General features: G+C 41.4%; 1 protein-coding gene across 3 annotated transcripts in view; it reads left to right on the top strand.

Annotated features, from left to right (window-relative positions):
- kdm4b (lysine (K)-specific demethylase 4B) overlaps positions 1 to 21,397 on the top strand; it is a 579,874-nt gene that overhangs the window by 221,929 nt on the left and 336,548 nt on the right. For all 3 annotated transcript variants that reach the window (XM_078555676.1, XM_078555678.1, XM_078555677.1), the window contains one exon: positions 14,718 to 14,821. In XM_078555676.1, the coding sequence (XP_078411802.1) occupies positions 14,718 to 14,821 (104 nt within the window). The remainder of the gene's footprint in view (positions 1 to 14,717; positions 14,822 to 21,397) is intronic.

Raw genomic sequence — 21,397 nt, forward strand, 5'->3', positions numbered from 1 at the left:
TCTTTACTTCACCACCCATCACCACCCCCACATTCTAATACCACATGCTGGGTTTGACCTAGGCTTCCAAAAGTATCTGCAATAAACTTTTAAAGCATAAGCTTTTTTTCCTTCCACCCCTGTACTCTCCATAAAAGCCCACTTCCTTGCATTGTCTTATCTTTATAGTATTAATGATAAGATTATGCTCCCTTGTCACCAATTCACTGACCAATGGAAATGATCTTTCACTAGTTTCCCATTCAAAATTTTGGATACCTCTGCTAGAGCCCCTTTATCCTTTTTTGCATGAATGAATACAGTCATGCTTTTTTGAGCTGCTCAGCCCATTGAGTAACTTCTGATTTTATAAAAACAACACTTGAAGAAAAATGGCAAACCTTTTTAACTATTTGCCATTGACTTTAATTTCCCTCTGGAAAATTGGGTTAAAGCACGAAGGAATATTTAAAATATGAAATTCTGTTGAAAATTGTTAATGTTAATTTTATGTAGAAAACTGACAATGACTTCCTATTGAATCAACACAAACTATAATTTTGACCACGTGTTTTTCCATTAACTTTAATTCTTAATTCTTGTCAGGTTGAGGAAAATGTTATACTTCATGGCTTGGACGGTTTTGTAAATTCTCAACTTGTGTTTTAGACAAGTACAGTTTTTAAAAAACCCACTAGGGGGTAACATTATTATCTAATGACTATAAGCTATTAAAATAAATCTAACTTTAAAAATATAAACACTTGTGTTGGTTCTGTTATCCCTGTTGAGCATCTCCTCTCCTGACAATTTTTATTTAAATTTCAATTTTGTAACTAAAATAACTCTTCTAACTTTCAGGTCTTATACTTGCCCTTTTCCTTGACATTTTGTTCCTGTTGTCTGTTTGATTTGGCTGTAAGTGAGCCCCAAACACTGATTTCTCGGTAATTGAATCTATACCGATGCACTGCCAAAGGTTAGATGTGAAGTAACATGACCTGCTGTGTATTTTTTTTTATACAGGTTTGTTTTGAATGCCTTCTTGAGCCATTTGACAAAAAAGGTTTAGATGTTATCTAAAGCATTATAATTTTTATGCAGCTTATTTATTTAAAATTTATTAAATTCTATATAGTTTGGGCTAATTAACAGCAGGATAGAGTCTAGGCTTCATTTGTTTTTTGAAACTTCATTATGTTGGGCAGTTTTAGGCGAGAGCAGTTAAATGCAAAAATCTAAAAGTTGCTGTCTGAGGTGGGCTGCTCCTCCATAAGATGCATGAAAGTGGCATTTTGCTGTCCGACTGCTCAATCAAATGTATTGAGCAACGTGACCATCCCGTACTTTGCATGGTCACTACAGTCTAAAGTCACCACAGAAAGTTAGGGCTCCTCTTCTTCTTAGTCCAAGAACCTTTTTAACAGTGTGATGAGCCTTATTTGTTGTTCACAGGTCCCACATGATCTGTGGTGGGCACCATACAATTCAGATCTCTAAGTTAAAGCAACTTCCACTGTAAAAGCTCAAAGAAATTAAATGGACAATGGCAAGTCTAATGAACAGCAGCTTCTGCTTGTTCATGCATTACACAAAATTATGGCCGATTTTATTCCTTCATTATTCCATGGTGAAAACTCCATAGATATTTAAAATAGAGGAATGACACTCTAGATTCTTAAAGTTGGGATTTCAGGGCCAGAGGGATTGTTAAGCAGTAAATAAGACTTGATATGCTGTTTAAAAAACTCAGTTACACATCATTCAATGTGGCCTAACAATTTTGATGGTTTTTACAGTGCGAATAGTGCATTAAAAAGTTGAAAGTTCATGTCAAATCACTGATCCTATGTTGATTGTATCTGCAATAGATTGCACCCTCTGGAGATACAGTCTACCCTCTGGAGATACAGTCTACCCCTCTGGAGATACAGTCTATCAACAACAGTAACTTTTGGATTTCTGCTTTTTATTGTGCATGTGTGGATGTGTGAAGTTGATGTCAGTTTTACATGATAATGACATTGAATGCTTAGTATTGCCTTCATTACAACCATTCCATGCCAAAGGGCTGATGTGATGAGTTTTCTTTGACTATTTTGTTACATAATCTCTATTTTATGATTTTTTTAACTTCATAGGCTGTGGCTCAGAATAATTTGAAGGTAAATTAACCCTAGATTTGTGCTACTAAGACTTTGAACTCCAGATTAATTCTGATCAGAGTGATACAAGTAACAAGTAATATGACAGAACATATTTTTCTGTCTTCCCATAATCAATATGTTCTGTGGAAGAAGTGTTTTTTTCTTACCCTTGGAGTGTATATTCCAATTAAATGATTCAGCAGCAAGCTTTCATGAGTTTAAAATAATGGTTATTTATTCTCTCACACTTACCCTGAATTAGCGCAACATCACGCACAGTTGCACAGGGGTGTGCACAGGATATGGATTAAGATAGTGCACTTTTTACAGATCAAAGTTAATTCAGTTTCTGTTTTGATTTCTGGTCTTCCACGTGGCAGGCCTGTGGTTTCTTGAATGGATTTGATGATTTAAAATTGAAATGCGGGTCTTGTAAAGCAAAGGCTTCACAGCAGGTTGCAAGGTTTCTTGTAATCGAATATCTGTGAATTTGGTTCTCGGGTGAAATTTGAAATAGAACAGGTTAAGTACTCTAGCTGCAAGTCATCAAGCAGCCAATTTCAGAGATTTGTTCTTAGACTGGCTGATAACTGATGTTTCTTACAAGGCAAAGATGACACTGCCTTTTCTGCAGTTGTTGTCTCTTTGGTGCCCTGATCTCTTTGAGTCTTTGGATAAAACGCGTTATCTCAAGCTGGTTTCAATCACATGACCATACTGGCAATCATCCAGCCAGAATTGTTTGGAAGTCCAAAGCCATCATTACACAATAAAAGATAGATGGTGGTCTTTCACACTTAACTTGTGGATATCTGGTCACGTCAGCTTTCTTTTGTTGAATTGCAAACCTAAAGACAAAGTCTGTGGACTCCTAGACTTTGTTTTGGATAAGCTTCTAACAAGGGCAGGCATTAAATCCCTCAGAAATCATTCATCATGGTATGCTCATTCCAGGGGGATGCCCCCACACATGGTTATTCAATTCAGAGCTTTCCGGAAGCTTGATAGTTTGTGTTGCATAAGCAAAGGCCACCTGACCCCTTGGCAGCCATCTTAACAGTGTCCAGTTTAAACAGAGCTCCAGAAGCTTCCATATGAACACAGTCCATGTTTAAAGTTATGCATATGACATGCCTTTACTTGACACGATACATTATTCAAGATAATGATGTAGTTTAAGTAAGCAGCTATGAATTTTTCTGTTGGTGGATATATCTGTCAGAATCAAATGCTCTTTTCCAGTAACAGGATCGATCGGAGTTTAAGTGTGACAGATCTCTTTTGTTACAGACAGGGGAGGAGCAATAAAGTGAAACCCGCAATTTGCTTCCCCTAATCAGTGTGGTTTTGGAGAGGAGGATAGGTGCTATTCTTAACCTCTGGAGCGTGTGTATGGTCAACTTAGACATAACAGCAGAAAGATTTTGTGGGTTTAAATAAAGAGGGTTATTTATTCACACATTCAGCCAGAAAGTCTAAATGCTACATCAATCACTCCCCCACACACAAAAGAAAGATGCATTTAAAGACAAATAGTATACTTTTGCAAGTTGTAAACCAAAATAATTGTTCCTAGTTCACATTTTGGGTTTGTAGTAGAAGAACTGTTGCCTACAGGCCCAATAAAGAAATGAGTCTTTTTCCACTCTTAAATTATAGTTCAGTTGAGTTTAAGTAGCTGAAGTCTTATATCAGGATTATTGCAAGATTCCATCAGAGATAGCCTTTTCCTTAGATTGCGAAGCTGGTTACTTGTGGTTTTCGTATCAAGAGGTCAAATTTCTTTACAAATGAACTTGAAGTTTGGAATTGGGCTGGGAGGCTTTTTTAAGATGTGTAGCCTCCAGGTTCCTACAGGCAAGGAGGATACAGGCTCTTGCTGCAGTTGCTGTTACTTGGTGTTTTCTACAGACAGCCCATGTCGGTCTTGGTCTTCAGATAAAAAAAACCTCATTATTTCTAGCTGGTTTCAGTCACATGATCAATACTGGTATTGTCCACTGGGGATGGTTGAGCTGAAAGCCACTGCTATATAATAGAGTTTCTTCACACTTGCTCAGGATGAACTGCTTTCTGCACAGCCTGCATTGTTAAGGGTTCTAACTCTGAGACATGGAGTCTGGACTTATGTTTTGTGTAACTCCCCAAATAATAGCAAGTGTGAGTTCCACAGATTGTATTTGTCTTGATATGACCATTACAGGTGATGCAATTCGGAACTTTCTGGAAGCTTCAGATAGTCTGTGTTGAAGTTGCAAAGGTCGCTTCACCCTTGGTAGCCGTCTTAGCCACCATCCTAGAATCACAGTATTGTTACAGCGCAGGAGGTGGTTATTCGGCCTATCGTGTCCGTACTGGCTCTTCGAATGAGCAGTTAACTTTGTGCCGTTCTCCTGCCTTCTCCCTGTAACGCAGCATGTTCTTCCTTTTCAGGTATCGGTTTAATTCCTTTTTGAATGCTTCATTTGAAGCTGCCTCCACAACACTCTCGGGTAGTGCATTCCAGACCTTAACCGCTTATTGCATGATAATTTTTTTTTCTCATATCGCTTTGCTTCTTTTGCCAATTACTTTAAATCTGTGTCCTCTCATTCCCGACCCTTTCTCAAGTGGGAACAGTTTCGCCCTGTCTACTCTGTCTACACCCCTCATGATTTTGAATACCTCTATCAAATCTTCTCTGAGCCGCCTTCTCTCCAAGGAGAATAGTCCCAACCTCTCCAATCTATCTTTGTAACTGAAATTCCTGATCCGTGGAACCATTCCCGTGAATCTTTTCTGCACCCTCTCCAGTGCCTTCACATCCTTTTTAAAGTGCAGTGTCCAGAACTGGACACTGTACTCCAGCTGAGGCCGAGCTAGTGGCTTATACAAGTTCAACATAACCTCCTTGCTGTTGTACTCTATGCCCCTATTAATAAAGCCTAGGATACTGTAAGCTTTATTAACAGTGTTCTCAACCTATCCTGCCACCTTCAATGACTAATGCACATATGCACTTAGGCCCCTGCTCCTCCTTTAGAGTTATACCCTTTATTTTATATTGTTTCTTCATGTTCCTCCTACCAAAATGAATCACATCACATTTTTCTGCAATGAACTTCATCTGTCACCTGTCCGCCCATATCACCAATTTGTCTATATCCGTTTGAAGTTCTACAATATCCGTCTCACAATTCACAATGCTTCCAAGTTTCGTATCATCCACAAGTTTTGAAATTGTGCCCTCTATACCAAGGTCTAGTTCATTAATATATATTAGAAAGAGCAACAAGGACCTCAATACCAATCTCCAGGGAGCTTTCCTACTAACTTTCCTCCAGCCTGAAAAACATTCATTAACCCTCACTCTCTGTTCCCTGTCGCTCAGCCAATTTCACATCAACGCTACTAATGTCCCTTCTCTTCCGTGAGCTATAACTTTGCTCACAAGCCTTTTGTGTGGCATTGTATCAGTTGCCTTTTGGAATTCCATGTACACCACATCAACAAAATTGCCCTCATCAACCCTCTCTTACTTCATCAAAAAACTCATGTAAGTTAGTTAAACACAGTTTTCCCTTAAGAAATCCATGCTGGCTTTCCTTAATTAACCTGCATTTGTTCAAGTTAATTTTGTGCCAAATTATTGTTTCCAGAAGTTTCTTTACCACCGCAGTTAAACTGATTGGTCTGTAGTTGTTTGCTTATCTTTATATCCTTTTTTGAACAAGAGCCTAATGTTTGCAAATCTCCAGCCCTCTGACACTAACCCTGAGTCTAAGGAAGACTGATAAATTTATGGCCACTGCCTTCACAATTTCCACCCTCATTTCCCTCAGTGTGCTTGGATGTATCTCACCTGGTCCTGGTGTTTTATCAACTTTTAAGTACAGCCAGCCTATCCAATACCTGCTTAACAATTTTAAACTCTTCTAGTGTCTGGATTACCTCCTCTTTCACCATGGCCTGGGTAGCATCTCCTTCCTTGGCTAAGACAGTTGCAAAGTATTTGTTTAATACCTCAGCTATGCCCCCTGCCTCCATGCGTAAATCTCCTTTTTGGCCCCTAATTGACCCTACTCCATTTTACCACCCTTTTACTATTTATATGTAGATAGAAGACTTTGACATTCCCTTTTATGCTGGTTGTCAGTCTCTTTTCATACACTCTCCTCTTATTTGCTTTTTCAGCTCCTCCCTGAACCTTCTATATTCAGCTTGGCTATCTATTGTATTTTCTACCTGACATCTGTCATAAGCACACTTTTTCTTCTTAATTTCAATCTCTTTTAGCATCCAAGGAGCTCTGGATTTTTTTGCCCTACATTTTCCTTTTCTTTCAAGAGAATATACTGTGACTGTGCCCAAACAATTTCCTCTTTGAAGGTAGCCCATTGTTCAGATACTGTTTTGCCTCCAGCCTTTGACTCTAATTTGTTTCGCCAGATCCTTTCTTACCTTATTGAAGATGGCTTTTCCCAGCTAATTACTGTTACTCTGAATTGTTATTGTCCGTTTCAATAGCCAACCTAAACCTTGAGTGTCCATTTTAAAATCAAAGACCGTTCCAGAAACTTTTAGAAGAACATATTCATAACTTTAAACATGGATTATGACATGACTTTACTGGGCATAACATAAGGATGATGAGAGGAAGTCCAGTTACTAAGATGCTGTGGCATAAAGTTGAAAACCAAAGATAGTAGAACGCTATGGTAACTGGGGATGTTGTCCAACCAGTCTTAAAGATCGTATTGTATTTTGACACTCAGCCAACACTGCACATTTTAACTGAACAGAAAAAACTGTGTTAATAAGAACATTAAGAAATAAGCAGGAGGGGACCATATAGCCCGTCAAGCTTGCTTGGCCATGCAATACGATCATAGCTGATCTTCTGCCTCAATTCCACTTTCCAACCTGCTGCCCGTATCCCTTGGTTTCTTGAGAAAATACCTATCTATCCCAGTCTTGATATATTCAATGATGGAGCTTGCACAACCATCTGGAGATTCCCAACCCTCTTGAGTGAAGATATTTCTCCTCACCTTGGTCCTAAATGATTCACTGCTTATCCTGAGACTATGTTCTATGTTCTAGATTTCCCAGCTAGGGGATACTACCTCAAGCCCCTTCAGAATCTTATATATTTCATTGGGATCACCTCTCGTTCTTTTAAACTCCACAGAGTATAGGCCCAGCTTACTTTCAACATCAGACAATCCTGTCAACTCAGGAACTAATCTAGTGAGCCTTCTCTGTAACACCTGCAAAGCAAGTATACCTTTCCTTAGAAATGGCGACCAAAACTGCATATAGTACTCCAGGTGTAGTCTCACCCAAGCCCCATATAATTGTAGCAATACTCCTTTGCTCTTGTACTCCAATGCCCATGTATTGAAAGCTAACATGCCATTTGCCTTTCTAATTGCTTTCTGTTCATGCATGCTAACTTCTGAATTTAAAAACTAAAAATACACACCAAATTTGTGATGGCCTGGAAGAGGAGGCCAGTTATTGTTTTGAGTAAAGATCTTTTCCAAGCCAGCCTCCATGCTACTTAGCATTGCATGGGATATAAATACGCCAATGAGCCATTTGGCCCAACCAGTGCATGCTGACGTTAATGCTCCATTCGAGCCTCCTGCCATCTTTCCTCACCTAAATCTATCATTGTAACCCTCTATTCCCTTCTTCCTTATATGCTTGTCTAGCTTCCCCTTAAATGCATCTATACTATTTGCTTCAACCATCCCATGTGGTAGTGAGTTCCACATTCTCACCACTCTGGATAAATACGCTTCTTTTAAATTCCCTATCGGATTTCTTGGTGACTGTATTGATGGCTGCTAGTTATGCTCTTCCCACAAAGGGAAACATGCTGTCCGTATCCACTCAATCAAAAACTTTCATAATTTTAGAGCCCTCTATTAGGTCACCCCTCGGCCTTTTTTCAAGAGAAAAGCGACCCAGCCTGTTCATCCTTTCCTGATATGTTTACCCATGCAATTTTGGTATCATCCTTGTAAATCTTCTCTGCACCCTCTCCAGTGCCTTTATATGCTTTTTATAATATGGTGACCAGAACTGCACACACTACTCTTTAAGTGTGGAATAATCAAGGTTAAATACTGATTTAGCATAACTTCCCTACTTGTCAATTCTGCCCTTCTAGAAATAAAGCCTCATGCTTGGTTTGCTTTTTTTAATGGCCTTGCCAACCTGTGGTATATCTCTTAGTGCAATTGGTGTATCTGTACTCCAAGATCCCTTTGTCCCTCTAACCTATCTAAACTTGCACCTTCTAAGTAATAAGTAACCTCCCTATTCTTTCTACCAAAATATACTACCTCACATCTTTCTGTGGTGAGCATCATTTGCCACTTATTTTCCATTCTGCAAGTTTATAGATGCCCCCCTGTAATGCAATCCCTCAATTTGTTGTCATCTGCAAATTTGATTCCAGAGTCCAAATTACTAATGTAAATTGTGAACAGCAGTGGTCCCACTACTGATCCCTGTGAAACAATAGTGCCCACATTCTGCCACTCTGAGCAACTCTCTTGAAGCCAGCTAGCAATCCATTGTGTAACTTTCACCTGACTCCACATTCTTTGACCTTATTTATTAGTCTATTTTGGAGCACCTCATCAAAGGGCATTTGAAAATCCAGATAAATAACCTCTACTGTATTACCATTGTCTACTCTTTCTGGTATCTCCTTAAAAAACACAATGTGGTTGGTCAAGCAAGATCTTCCTTTTTGAAATCCATGCTGACTTCAGCTTTATATATTCTTTACTAATGTTCTTCTATTCTCCTCTTTAGTTAGGGTTTCCATTATTTTTCCTATCACTGATATTAGACTGACTGGTCTATAATTCCTTGGATGTGTTCTGTCCCTGTTCTTAAACATAGGAATTACGCTAGCTATCCACTCTACTCTTCTGGCACTGCACCTTCTTCAAATGCATTATTAGGTATGTGTTGTAATGTCTCTTCCATAGGTTTTCTTTTTAAAAAAAAAAAACTGGATGTGATCCACCCAGATTAGGGACTATATCCTCTTTGAGCTTGAAATTGAAAGCCGGTTGTAAACTAGAGAGTTCCTTGATCCTTGTTCCTTGGGGACAGAAATTCATATGCATATAGGTTACAGAATCAAAGAGTGGTGTTGAAGGAAAAATAAGTTTTTCAGATTTCTGTTAGAGACCATGGTAAAGCAAACCATGCTGTCATAGACATGGACTGTGGTTTAGAAGGTTCTTTAATTTATCTATGTGTATTTGCTAACAGAAGCAAGCAGTTTAGTTTGGAGAACAGACAGAGGCAGTTGCAGATTTACTTTGGTGTAGACTGCATCTCACCAGATTGAGAGCGCCAACAGGAGGTGATACAGTTAGGCCTGAGCCTCAAATAGAGAAAATACTAAACAAAAATCGAATTACCTGGACCAGCAGGTCTGGCAGCATCGGTGGAGAAGAAAAGAGTCGATGTTTCGGGTCCACACGACCCTTCAACAGAACTTGAAGTATAGTTAGGAGAGGGGTGAAATATAAGCTGGTTTAAGGTGGGGGGCGGGGGGAGAGAAGTTGAGGGTGGGGTGGTTGTAGGGACAAGCAAGCAGTGATAGGAGCAGATAATCAAAAGATGTCACAGACAAAAGGATCAAAGAGGTGTTGAAGGTGGTGATATTATCTAAGAAAAGTGCTAATTAAGAATGGATGGCAGGACACTCAAGGTACAGCTCTAGTGGGGGTGGGGTGGAAAGATTGACAAGGTATTAGTTGTAGATTTAAAAATAATGGAAATAGGTGGGAAAAGAAAAATCTATATAAATTATTGAAAACAAAAAAAAAACAAAAGGGGTGGGGGAGGAAACGGGGTGGGGATGGGGGGAGGGGGAGTTTAAGATCAAAAGTTGTTGAATTCAATATTCAGCCCGGAAGGCTGTAAAGTGCCTAGTCGGAAGATGAGGTGCTGTTTCTCCAGTTTGCGTTGGGCTTCACTGGAACAATGCAGCAAGCCAAGGACAGACATGTGGGCAAGAGAGCAGGGTGGAGTGTTAAAATGGCAAGCGACAGGGAGGTTTGGGTCTTTCTTGCGGACAGACCGCAGGTGTTCTGCGAAGCGGTCGCCCAGTTTGCGTTTGGTCTCTCCAATGTAGAGGAGACCGCATTGGGAGCAACGAATGCAGTAGACTAAGTTAGGGGAAATGCAAGTGAAATGCTGCTTCACTTGAAAGGAGTGTTTGGGCCCTTGGACGGTGAGGAGAGAGGAAGTGAAGGGGCAGGTGTTGCATCTTCTGCGTGGGCATGGGGAGGTGCCATAGGTGGGGGTTGAGGAGTAGGGGGTGATGGAGGAATGGACCAGGGTTCCCCGGAGGGAACGATCCCTACGGAATGCCGCCAGGTGGGGTGAAGGGAAGATGTGTTTGGTGGTGGCATCATGCTGGAGTTGGCAGAAATGGCGGAGGATGATCCTTTGAATGCGGAGGCTGGTGGGGTGATAAGTGAAGACAAGGGGGACCCTATCATGTTTCTGGGAGGGAGGAGAAGGCGTGAGGGCGGATGCGCGGGAGATGGGCCAGACATGGTTGAGGGCCCTGTCAACGACCGTGAGTGGAAAACCTCGGTTAAGGAAGAAGGAGGACATGTCAGAGGAACTGTTTTTGAAGGTAGTGTCATCAGAACAGATGCGACGGAGGTGAAGGAACTGAGAGAATGGGATGGAGTCCTTACAGGAAGCAGGGTGTGAGGAGCTGTAGTCGAGGTAGCTGTGGGAGTTCGGTAGGCTTGTAATGGATATTGGTGGACAGTCTATCATCAGAAATTGAGACAGAGAGGTCAAGGAAGGGAAGAGAAGTGTCAGAGTCGGACCATGTGAAAATGATGGAGGGGTGGAGATTGGAAGCAAAATTAATAAATTTTGCCAGGTCCCGACGAGAGCATGAAGCAGCACCGAAGTAATCATCGATGTACCGGAGAAAGAGTTGTGGGAGGGGGCTGGAGTAGGACTGTTACAAGGAATGTTCCACATACCCCATAAAGAGACAGGCATAGCTGTGGCCCATGCGGGTACCCATAACCACACCTTTTATTTGGAGGAAGTGAGAGGAGATAAAGGAGAAATTGTTCAGTGTGAGAACAGGTTCAGCCAGACGGAGGAGAGTAGTGGTGGATGGGGATTGTTCGGGCCTCTGTTCAAGGAAGAAGCTAAGGGCCCTCAGACCATCCTGGTGGGGGATGTAGGTGTAGAGGGATTGGACATCCATGGTGAAGAGGAAGCGGTTGGGGCCAGGGAACTGGAAACTGTTGATGTGACGTAAGGTGTCAGAGGAATCACGGATGTAGGTGGGAAGGGACTGGACAAGGGGAGAGAGAAGGGAGTCAAGATAACGAGAAATGAGTTCCGTGGGGCAGGAATAGGCTGACACGATCGGTCTGCCAGGACAGTTCCGTTTGTGGATTTTGGGTAGGAGGTAGAAGCGGGCCGTCCAAGGTTGGGCGACTATCAGGTTGGAAGCTGTGGGAGGAAGATCTCCAGAGGAGATGAGGTCAGTGACAGTCCTGGAAACAATGGCTTGATGTTCCGTGGTGGGGTCTTGGTCCAGGGAGAGGTAGGAGGAAGTGTCTGCGAGTTGACGCTCAGCCTCCGCGAGGTAGAGGTCAGTGCGCCAGACAACAACAGCACCACCCTTGTCAGCGGGTTTGATGACAATGTTGGGGTTGGACCTGAGAGAACGGAGTGCAGTAAGTTCAGAGAGAGACAGATTAGAATGGGTGAGAGGAGCAGAGAAATTGAGACGGCTAATGTCATGCCGACAGTTCTCAATGAAAAGATCAAGAGAAGGTAAGAATCCAGAGGGATGGGTCCAGGTGGAGGGAGAATATTGGAGGTGGGTAAAAGGATCCGTTGAACGGGGAGAGGACTCCTGCCCAAAGAAGTGAGCACGGAGACGAAGACGGCCGAAGAAGAGTTCAGCATCGTGCCGAGCCCGAAATTCATTGAGATGAGGGCGTAAGGGTATAAAACTAAGTCCTTTGCTGAGCACTGAACGTTCAGCATCGGAGAGGGGAAGGTCAGGGGGTTTAGTGAATACGCGGCTGGGGCTGGGATTGGAAGATGGGGTGGGGACGGAAGGACAAGCAGGGGTGGAGGGTCCCAGATGGGTGTTGATGTCGATGAGTTGTTGGAGCTTGCGTTCCTTAGCACTTGAGAGAAAGAGAAAAAGTTTCTTGTTGCGGCGTCGGATGAGGCGAAGAATAAAATGAAACTGGGGGCACGCGCAGCTTTGAAAAAGGGTGCGGCGGTGCTGCTGGAGGGAGAGGTCGAGTGTGTTCATATGGCGGCGCATGGCACTGAGTGTGGATCTCAGAATGTGACGGAAACAGCAGTCCGAGAAACGTTTTATGTCCCGGAGATACCTGTAATCCTGGATGGGTTCGAAACAAGAGGGATGGAATTTCAGTTGAAATCCACGTGGGCTGAGTCGGAGACGGAGACAGTCACTGAGAAAGGAAATATGGCTGTGAAAGCGGGTTTTAGTAAACACCTTGTCAAACACCAGGAGAGAATTGGAAAGCAATGAAGGTGCACAAGGCAGAAGAGACAGGTGGAAATCCTGTCGGAGAACAGCAATACTTCTTCAAGGAAGGCATTTCTTGAAGAGAGGTGGCAGTCAATTAAACACAGAGATAAAAACAAAAAACTACTGCGGATGCTGGAAATCGAAAACAAAAATCGAATTACCTGGAAAATCTCAGCAGGTCTGGCAGCATCGGAAATACTAACTTTATCATTCCTTGCGTGCAATGTGAGGGGGGCTTTATCTTAGTTTGGATATTGTGGGAAAAGCAGCTAGAAGATTTGCTGTAGCTTGCAGCTAGTGGAAGAAATCTGCAATGGCCCTCATTGAGCGTTGTGGCAGAAAGCAATCAGCAGAGTGAGCTTAGAAAACTGTGGGAAGGTAGTTCGGTATTTGCCAGTAATGCGAGCAAGGAGCTGAGGCATCCACAGTCATGACGCCTTTAAAGAAAAGGTGGAGTGTTGCGTAATCAAAAAGCTGATGGAAAGACCCCCGTAGAATTTTATCTCTGAGGATAACTGGAACGCTGATGAGGATTAAAGTGGGTTGTGGCATATCTTTGGTTTGGTCTCCAGAGGAGTTCATGCACCTTCAAGATTGTTGTAATGTAAAAGGGAATTCTTGTGGCAGTGGAAGTTAAAGGTAAACTGAGCTTGTAGTATACGTAGTTATAAACTATAGTGTTAAGTTAATAGTGCTTTTTCATTTTTTGTTATATAGTAATGTTTATTTTTTGTTTAAAAATGTGAAATCATATCATGCAGTTCTGTTGGTTAATTACTGGGTGTTCAGATTTCTTCTTTAAATGTTAATGGACTCTAACAGATTGTGACACATCCAATAGTGAAGCTTCCCTTTTTGTGCTTTTAACATATTGGGTTAGAAAGGAATCCTGTACACATTATAGAAACTCCCATTTCCTTACCGATCTACCTACCTCTTCTGTCCAATTACTATCACGATAGCTGAAATGCCCCATGATTATTAATTTATGATTTTTACTCAATTTTCTAATATGTCTGCATATTTCTTCCTCCAGGTATTTCCACCATTGGTTGGTGTATATACAGCACCTTTGGTGTGATCAATCCTTTATTAATTTCTATCTCTATCTGTATAGATTCTGTTTTTGACCCCTGATAAGCTGCATCCCATTTTCCTGCTGCCATTATGTTATCTCTAATAAGTACAGCTGCTCCACCTTCCCATGGCCTTGTCCACCCTTCTCTGAACTTTGCCCCATATGACACCCTAATATTGGCCTGTTCTTTGCAGCCTGTACAGTTTACTGCACCATTGGTTGTTGCTATTGCAACTGCTATGTCCCAGTCATCTGGAACTTCCTTTTGAAATTTCTCCATTTTATTCCTGCCTTCCCTGCTCTCAAATTTTTTTGTGAAGGGCTTTTATTAAAGGACAGGGATGTGAAGCATCAGCTCTCTCTCGAAAGGTGCTGCCTGTCCTGCCAAGTATTTCCAAATTTTGGTTTTTTTTATTTCTTTCCTTCCCCCCCCCCCAAAAAATCACTTGCTTTTTCCAGCTCTCTGCATGTTTTTCACTCTTGTAGATGAGCCAACGCAAATAGAAAATAACACAAAGGTTGATCCTTGGTCTATCTAGAGTTGGTTGATGTTGGCAGAGAAGATGGCAAATAGCCTCAGCAACCCTGGGTTAGAGAGAAAAAATAGCTAAGATTTTTCTCCTATTTGCCATTCAGTAACCCTGTGTAAAAAAAATACCCTGCTGAGGTTCTGTCATTTCCCGCACTTCAAGGTTGTCAAAGATGTTTAACGTCTGGTGATGTAATGATGCCCCAGCAAGGAGTCAACAACTCAAGGAGGGGAGAGCATTTGTGAGAAAGGAAGAAACTTATTTGCATTGTTACATTTATTGCATCTGAGGTGAATTAGCAGAGCCTTTCAGAAAGAAAATTGATCATGTTAAAATAATACAGTTTGACATTATACAATAGTGAAGTGGGAAAAATGTGATCCATTCTTCTATTTTACTTTTTCTTGCAGGCTTCTTTCCAGGCAGCTCTCAAGGATGTGATGCATTTCTTCGGCACAAAATGACTCTCATATCACCTTCCATACTGAAGAAGTACAGCATTCCCTTTGACAGGGTAGGTTATTTGTGGTGTTAGGCTAAACTCAAAAGCATCCCAGTCAACAGATACTGTAATATAAACAGAGAACAACTGCTATATTAGACTATGTTTGACGTAGTACAATTGATGCCATTTAATGTGATTGTTACGGACATGAGGGGGTCAGTTCAAACAGTGCTGATTTTGCCTCTTACCACTTGTTCGTAAATAGAAAGTGTTTTGAATTGTTTTTATTTAGAACAAGCGGTGGCATATTTCCCAACCCCTTGCTTTTTGTGTGATTCAATTTCTGCTAATAACCCCACAGTAATCTCATTAGGATTAATTCAGAAGGTTAGTTTATTGGACACATTCAGAAAAATCATGAAAAGGAGCATCTGCAACTTACCACTGCACATTCATACAGTAAGGGGAGGGATAGAGAAAGGGAGGTTGTATAGTACAAGGACCACAGCGAAATGAAGATTGATTCTGGAACTTATGTGAATCAAAGTCCAATGAGGAATTCTGTAGAGGTCGGTTGGCTGAAGACCAGTGGTGTAAGATTCGCTTTTCTGATGGTGTTGATGTCACACGATGAAGAAACAATGCAGAGATTAATCAGTTCTGTAGGCAATAGTAGAAAATCTTCCCAGCAGTGTCAGGTTAGATTGGGCCAATTGTCCAACCTGGCCAGAGCTTGCTTTTTTCATTCATTCACAGGATGTGGGCTTCACTGGCTGGGCCAGCATTTATTGTCCATCCCAGGTTGCCCTTGAGAAGGTGGTGGGGAGCCGCCTTCTTGAACCGCTGCAGTCCATGTGTTGCAGGTTAGGAATCCTCTGTGCCCATTGGATGTTAAACAGCAGACTGGGAATTGCAGCTCAGGGAATAATATTAACCTGTTCAGCAAGCCAGAGTCTTAGATCATGTGACCATACCACTCCACAATGATTTCAGCAAAAAAAATGTTTTATCCAGTGTCTGGAAATTGGCTTTGTGTCCCAGATTGATAGCACCTCTTTCAACCCATAGTGGCAGAGATGTTATTTGTTGAGGGTTGGTGTTTGAGAAGTCATTCTCTCCGTAGGCTCACCGACTCTGCTAACAAGTTTGGCTTATATGAAAATGGCCTTTGTGTAGCCCTTTGGAGTTGGTCTGTGTAGCCCCAATGATCTGTCAGAAGCTCCTCAGTCATAACAAGGTGTGACATTTCTGAAACTGAAGTGAATTCATTTGTTCTGGTGACTCACAGATAGATGGTCAGCCATCTTAATTGCCTTCATTCAGCAGAAAAGTCCAGATTAAAAAAAATAGCAAAAAGGATAAAGTTTTTCTTGAAATATACAGTGTTGGATTCTGTTCCATAACGCGATTCATGGAATTAGTTTATAAGGGAATGTTTTCTTTCTTGTTTGACTCTTAATATATTTTGTGGATTTTTATTAATTGTGAAATCTATCAAAGTTTAACCATGCCTCATAGGAATTTAATAGATCATCTTTCTTGTTAATTCCATCCAAGACCTCTAGTAGAAGGTCCAAAGCTTCATCACTATGCAACTGACAAAATGCAGCTCAAAAATTACTCGTTTTACTATAGGCTAGAAGCTATAATGCCAAAGCCATACCTTTTTTCCTGTTCGGAAGGGCCGTGACCCCTTTCCACATATCTATTTCATTCTTCCACTGGTCATGTGGTTCAGACTCAGAACATCGGTGGGTGATCGTTGTTACTCACAATAAGAGGTTGTGGTGAAAGAATTAATCCAGGCTGGTCTCTTGGTTAAAGCTGGTTTATTTCCAAGACAACTCCTCAGTGCCACTAACTTCTGGAGTTGCTTCTACAGTGTTCCAGCTGTACCTTTTTATTCTATTTGGTTGGGATAATTAATGTCCATCACCTGTTTAACTAGCAATTGGTTTTAACAAGATGATTGCCATATTAACAGATTCCCCTCTTTTCTTTTTAAGATAAACTTGAACACTTGTTTTTTTTAAACAAACAGAAGGAAATAATGTCATGTATTTCCACGTCTATAGTTCCTGAATTTCTTTTACCACGTTTATACACACAATTATAAAACAAAAACAATTTTTCATTGCATCATAAGACACCCCTCTTCCAGCACATTTATAATTTCTTAGAGCAGGCACCCCTCTTTGTAAAACAGTTTGATAGTTGGTGACTTGTGTCAAGCAATTTTATCTTAGAGATCTCTTTTCTCTCTAACATCTCCTTTATGCTGGCTAGGTCTATTTGTAGTCTTTTTTCCGTGACACTTTTCGTGGAATGAACGTTGTCCCAAAGAGACCGGTTATCAACATAACATTCTATGGACAGATTTTTCCCACATTGCCCCTTGTATAAATATTTCTGTCAATATATTGGACAAGTAAACCCCCATATCTATTGCCTCAACTAAGGCTAACGTTTCAGCAGCTAAGGTGCTTTTCACTACCCTTTTTATCTTCTTGGCCTCCCAAACCAGTGGGCAACACTTATAGTTCTTTCCCACTAAGAATATGATGAACCCTGCTATGCTAGAGCACCCACCTGGAAGATTGGCATGTGACGCATCACTAAAAATGACCAACCTCATATCTTCTGGATCACCCAAGGCTGGAAACTTGAGCACACATCGCTCAGAATTTAATTTTTTTTAAAAAAAGTGTTTTATTTACACTCAGAACTTGTTCAACTGTAGCATGTTTCATCATGGTGCTCAGCTCCAACACATCATAACTAGTGTCAGGCCTAGTTTGAGTGCACAACCAGTTTAACTGCCCAATCAAACTTCTTAACTGTTCCATTTCTTCCTTGGTAGCATGATCCTCTTTTTGTGAGGATCTACCACGAGTTATTGGGATATAATTAACGTTTTCTAGATAAGATTGTTGATTCAATGTCACCCCTAACTTGCTGTGCTTAATGTCTAAACCTATGCATTTAAAGGCCCCAAAAGCCTGACTTTTGACCTGGAATTCCTTCTTTATCTTTGATTACCCATTGTTCAAATTCTACAGATCCTCCCCACAGGAAATCAACATGCATGATAAAGATCCCAGCTAGTTTCTCCTTTATGGTACCAATAGAACATTGCGGGGTCTGCCTTTAACTGAAGCAACCTATTTTCAACAAGACAGACCTCACAGAAAAATACCATACTCTTGATGCATCATTCAACCCGTAAACATACTTATTCAATTTCCATAGCTTTCCTTCTACACTCCCAGCTTTTGGGTGGTTTCAAAAAAAAACTTCCCTTTGAAACTTCTCCCCCTGTAAAAACGCAGCCTTTATATCAATCAATTTGCACTCCCAGAAATAGGATGCCAAAATAGCTAAAAAAAAGAAAAAATCTTCAAACTCACTTTCCCCACAGTAGGCGAGTCCACTGCAACATCTGGATCTCCTAGTCTCTCTTCAAAGCCTTGGGCTACTAATCTCGCTTTGGCCTTATATGTGCCGCCTGGGAGTACCTTTCCTGTACAGATCCATCGGAGATATAAAGCTGGCTGTCCTGTGTCAGGTACTTCAGAATATACCCCAAATCCCTTCCAACTTTCTAACTCTTTCCATATGGCTTCCTTTATCAGCTTACTTTACAATTTATCAGCAGCTACTAAAACTTCTGTCATAAGGACTTCTACTATTGAGATTGCTAACTTGCTCCCTAGTCTTCCTTGTTAAGCTACGGCATCTACTCATATTCCTCTCCCTTTCTGGACTGCTACTATACGATCGTCCTCCCATGCGAACAGAACTCCGTTCGCAAGTCCGTGATCTTTTTCTAGGGCCACGACCACTTTCTGGTCCACTGTCAGAACTCACACTTGTGCTTTCTGGGTTTCCACATCTTTACCTCTGTTTGCCAATCAATAGGTCTTGCCTCTCATCCTTCATCCTGCACATTTAGCCAATGTTTGTATTTACCAGTGGCCTTTCCTGCTCCCCCTATGATGGTGGCATCCCTCCACACACTGGTCCTTTCTGGCATGTATGTTACCTTTGTTCCTACTTTGGGTAATTGCCCTTTTGCACGAATTACCAAATTGTCTTGTACCTCAGTATTACTTTGTTCATAGTCAGTCAACCCTGCATCTGCCGTCGTCTGCTCCTCACAACTACCCAGTTTACGTGTATGTGAAGTGCATGGTGCCTCCTCACGTTCTATGTCCTGTTCAGAACCTGTAAAGGTATAGTTGGTACCAATTAACAGTGAAGAATGTACCCTAACAGTTTGATTACCGTGTTGCACAATTATTACTTTCCCATCACTCCCTATAACTTTTCCAGGTCCTTTCCACTCTTTCTGGCCTTCCCTTTTATAATATACCATGCCCCCTTGTCTAAACTGTATTCCTGATGGTCTTATGCAGTGCCGTAGGGCCCGCCAAGTTTTCTCCAAAACCTCAGCTTTAATGAAAGCTTTTCTGCCCGCATGCAAAGTGGAGCTAATGCTAGTCCCTTCTTGAGCAGGGGGAGCATCTGACAACGCCCAAGGTAACTTCGGATTTCTTCTGTACACCAACTGATATGGACTGTACCTCCCAACCATTTGCAGAGAGTTCTTTGCGTGCACCACCCATGCTAGCGCCGTTTGCAGTTTACAACCTGGTTGATCAGCTAATATTTTATGTAACATGTCATCTATTACTGCATGGTTTACTTCACAAAGACCGTTACTAAATGGGTTCTCAGCTGCAGTGTGCATAACTATGATGTTTAAATTTTCACACATATCTCGAAATTCCTCATTGGCAAATTCCCCACCATTATCTGTGAGGAACTTCATTGGTGTTCCTAATCCTGTTCCTACCCATTCCTCCATGACCTTATCAACAATGGTCCTTTTGTCTTTACTATGTATCACAGTGGATAGACTAAATCTGGTTGCCATATCTATGAAGTGTAGTAAAAAAAAAATACCCCTATCCTTGTCCCAAACTTAAGTCCATTGCCACTGCATTGTTAAACTCCCTGGCTAGTGGCAAGCTCACAACGGGTCGCGGTGGTGTCTTGCAAAACTTAAGGCAAATTTCACACTGAGCAGTGATTTGTTCACTAAGATCATCATCATATCCTTTATTGACCACTCCTGCATCTCAAAGCTGAGTCTTCAGTTTCTGTGGCGCCAGATGTGCAAACTGTCTATGTAATTTCCAAATGATCATCTCTTTGTCCACCAAATTCTCATTTTCAGCAGTTAATAAAGCTTCATGAAATTTTTGATGAAAAATCTCTGGCTTCCTTAGTGGCAAGCAGTAATGGCCTGACCAAGTAAAATGGAGATCCACATTTTTCCCCCAAGCACGACTGCTCTATCGTTCTTCATATCTAACGTCATCTGAGCTGCCTTCAATCGCAGATAGACTCAGCAATAGCAGTATCTTGCTAGAAACCACATCAGTACTGATAAACAGATTGATCCCTGCTATCTTACAAAGGTGGACCACCCGTTTGGAGGATGTCAATGAATGTATTGTCATCTCTGAACCTGAAGCAGGTAGAGCTTTCATACTCCTTGACTGTCCGCCAGTCTGCCTCATCGAGAGACTGCAGATAGTAGTCAAGCCAGTCCATGCCGCACACCGTAGAAGTGCAACCACTGTCCAGAACTGCACAGTTGAAGGAATCTACCATCAAGATACTCATCACTGGATTCAAACTCTGATCAATACAATTCCATCATGGCAGTCACCATCATTTTCAGTTTCAGATGAATCCCTTTCGTGGGTCACTTCAAAAACACGATTCCTTGGCTGTGGGCAGTTCATTGCGTAATGGTACTGGGAATCACACTGATTTAACCATTTCCCCATGCATTTTTTGGGTTTAAACATCTATGGTCACTGTCCCAGATATGCTTTTTGTCCCGACTCTCAAATTGGCTAGGGTTATGACCAGTTTCAGACCTCTTGTTATTAACCCCATCTTTCTATTGGAATCGTTGTCTGATATTTGGTTAACCGTGAACTTCGGTCACCATTGAATCCTCTATCCTTTGTTTTACAGCATAGTTGTTCACATTTACTAAAAAAGTGGCAGGGAACGACTGTTTCCCCAGAAGTTTTTTTAGGGCAGCAGCCATTTGACCTAAGAGATTCTTTTTCCCCATAACTGAACCCCTGTTATTACTAAAAGACTATCAACATGGGAAATGCGAGCACAGTCCAGTAATTTAAATGCCAACACCGATTCTGGAATTTCAAGTTCAAGTCACTGTAGTCTCCTGCACCATTTATCAAAATCCATGATATGTTCTTCCATGGACTGATCATCTGATTTCCTGAACCTATCAAAGATTGTCCAAGCTTCATGTGCTTCCAATAACTCATCCTTTTTGTAGAACTTATCCAAAAATTGTATCAGATGGTTTAATCCCTCTTCATGATCCAAATCATCCACTTTCCACTCTGAAAATACTTTACTCCCTATCTTACTCGTAATAACAACGCCAAAGCCATACCTTGCTTCTTCCAGGGTATAGCAATGACCCGGGTCCACATTTCAACTTCAGCCTTCCATTGCTGATAAGGTTCAGAGTCAGAAAAAATTGGTGAATAGTCAAAGCTTGTGATTTTGGACCATCCTTCCACCATTCCGTAA

The sequence above is a fragment of the Cetorhinus maximus genome, chromosome 13 (assembly GCF_964194155.1).
Source record: "Cetorhinus maximus chromosome 13, sCetMax3.hap1.1, whole genome shotgun sequence".
NCBI classification, from domain to species: Eukaryota; Metazoa; Chordata; class Chondrichthyes; order Lamniformes; family Cetorhinidae; genus Cetorhinus; species Cetorhinus maximus.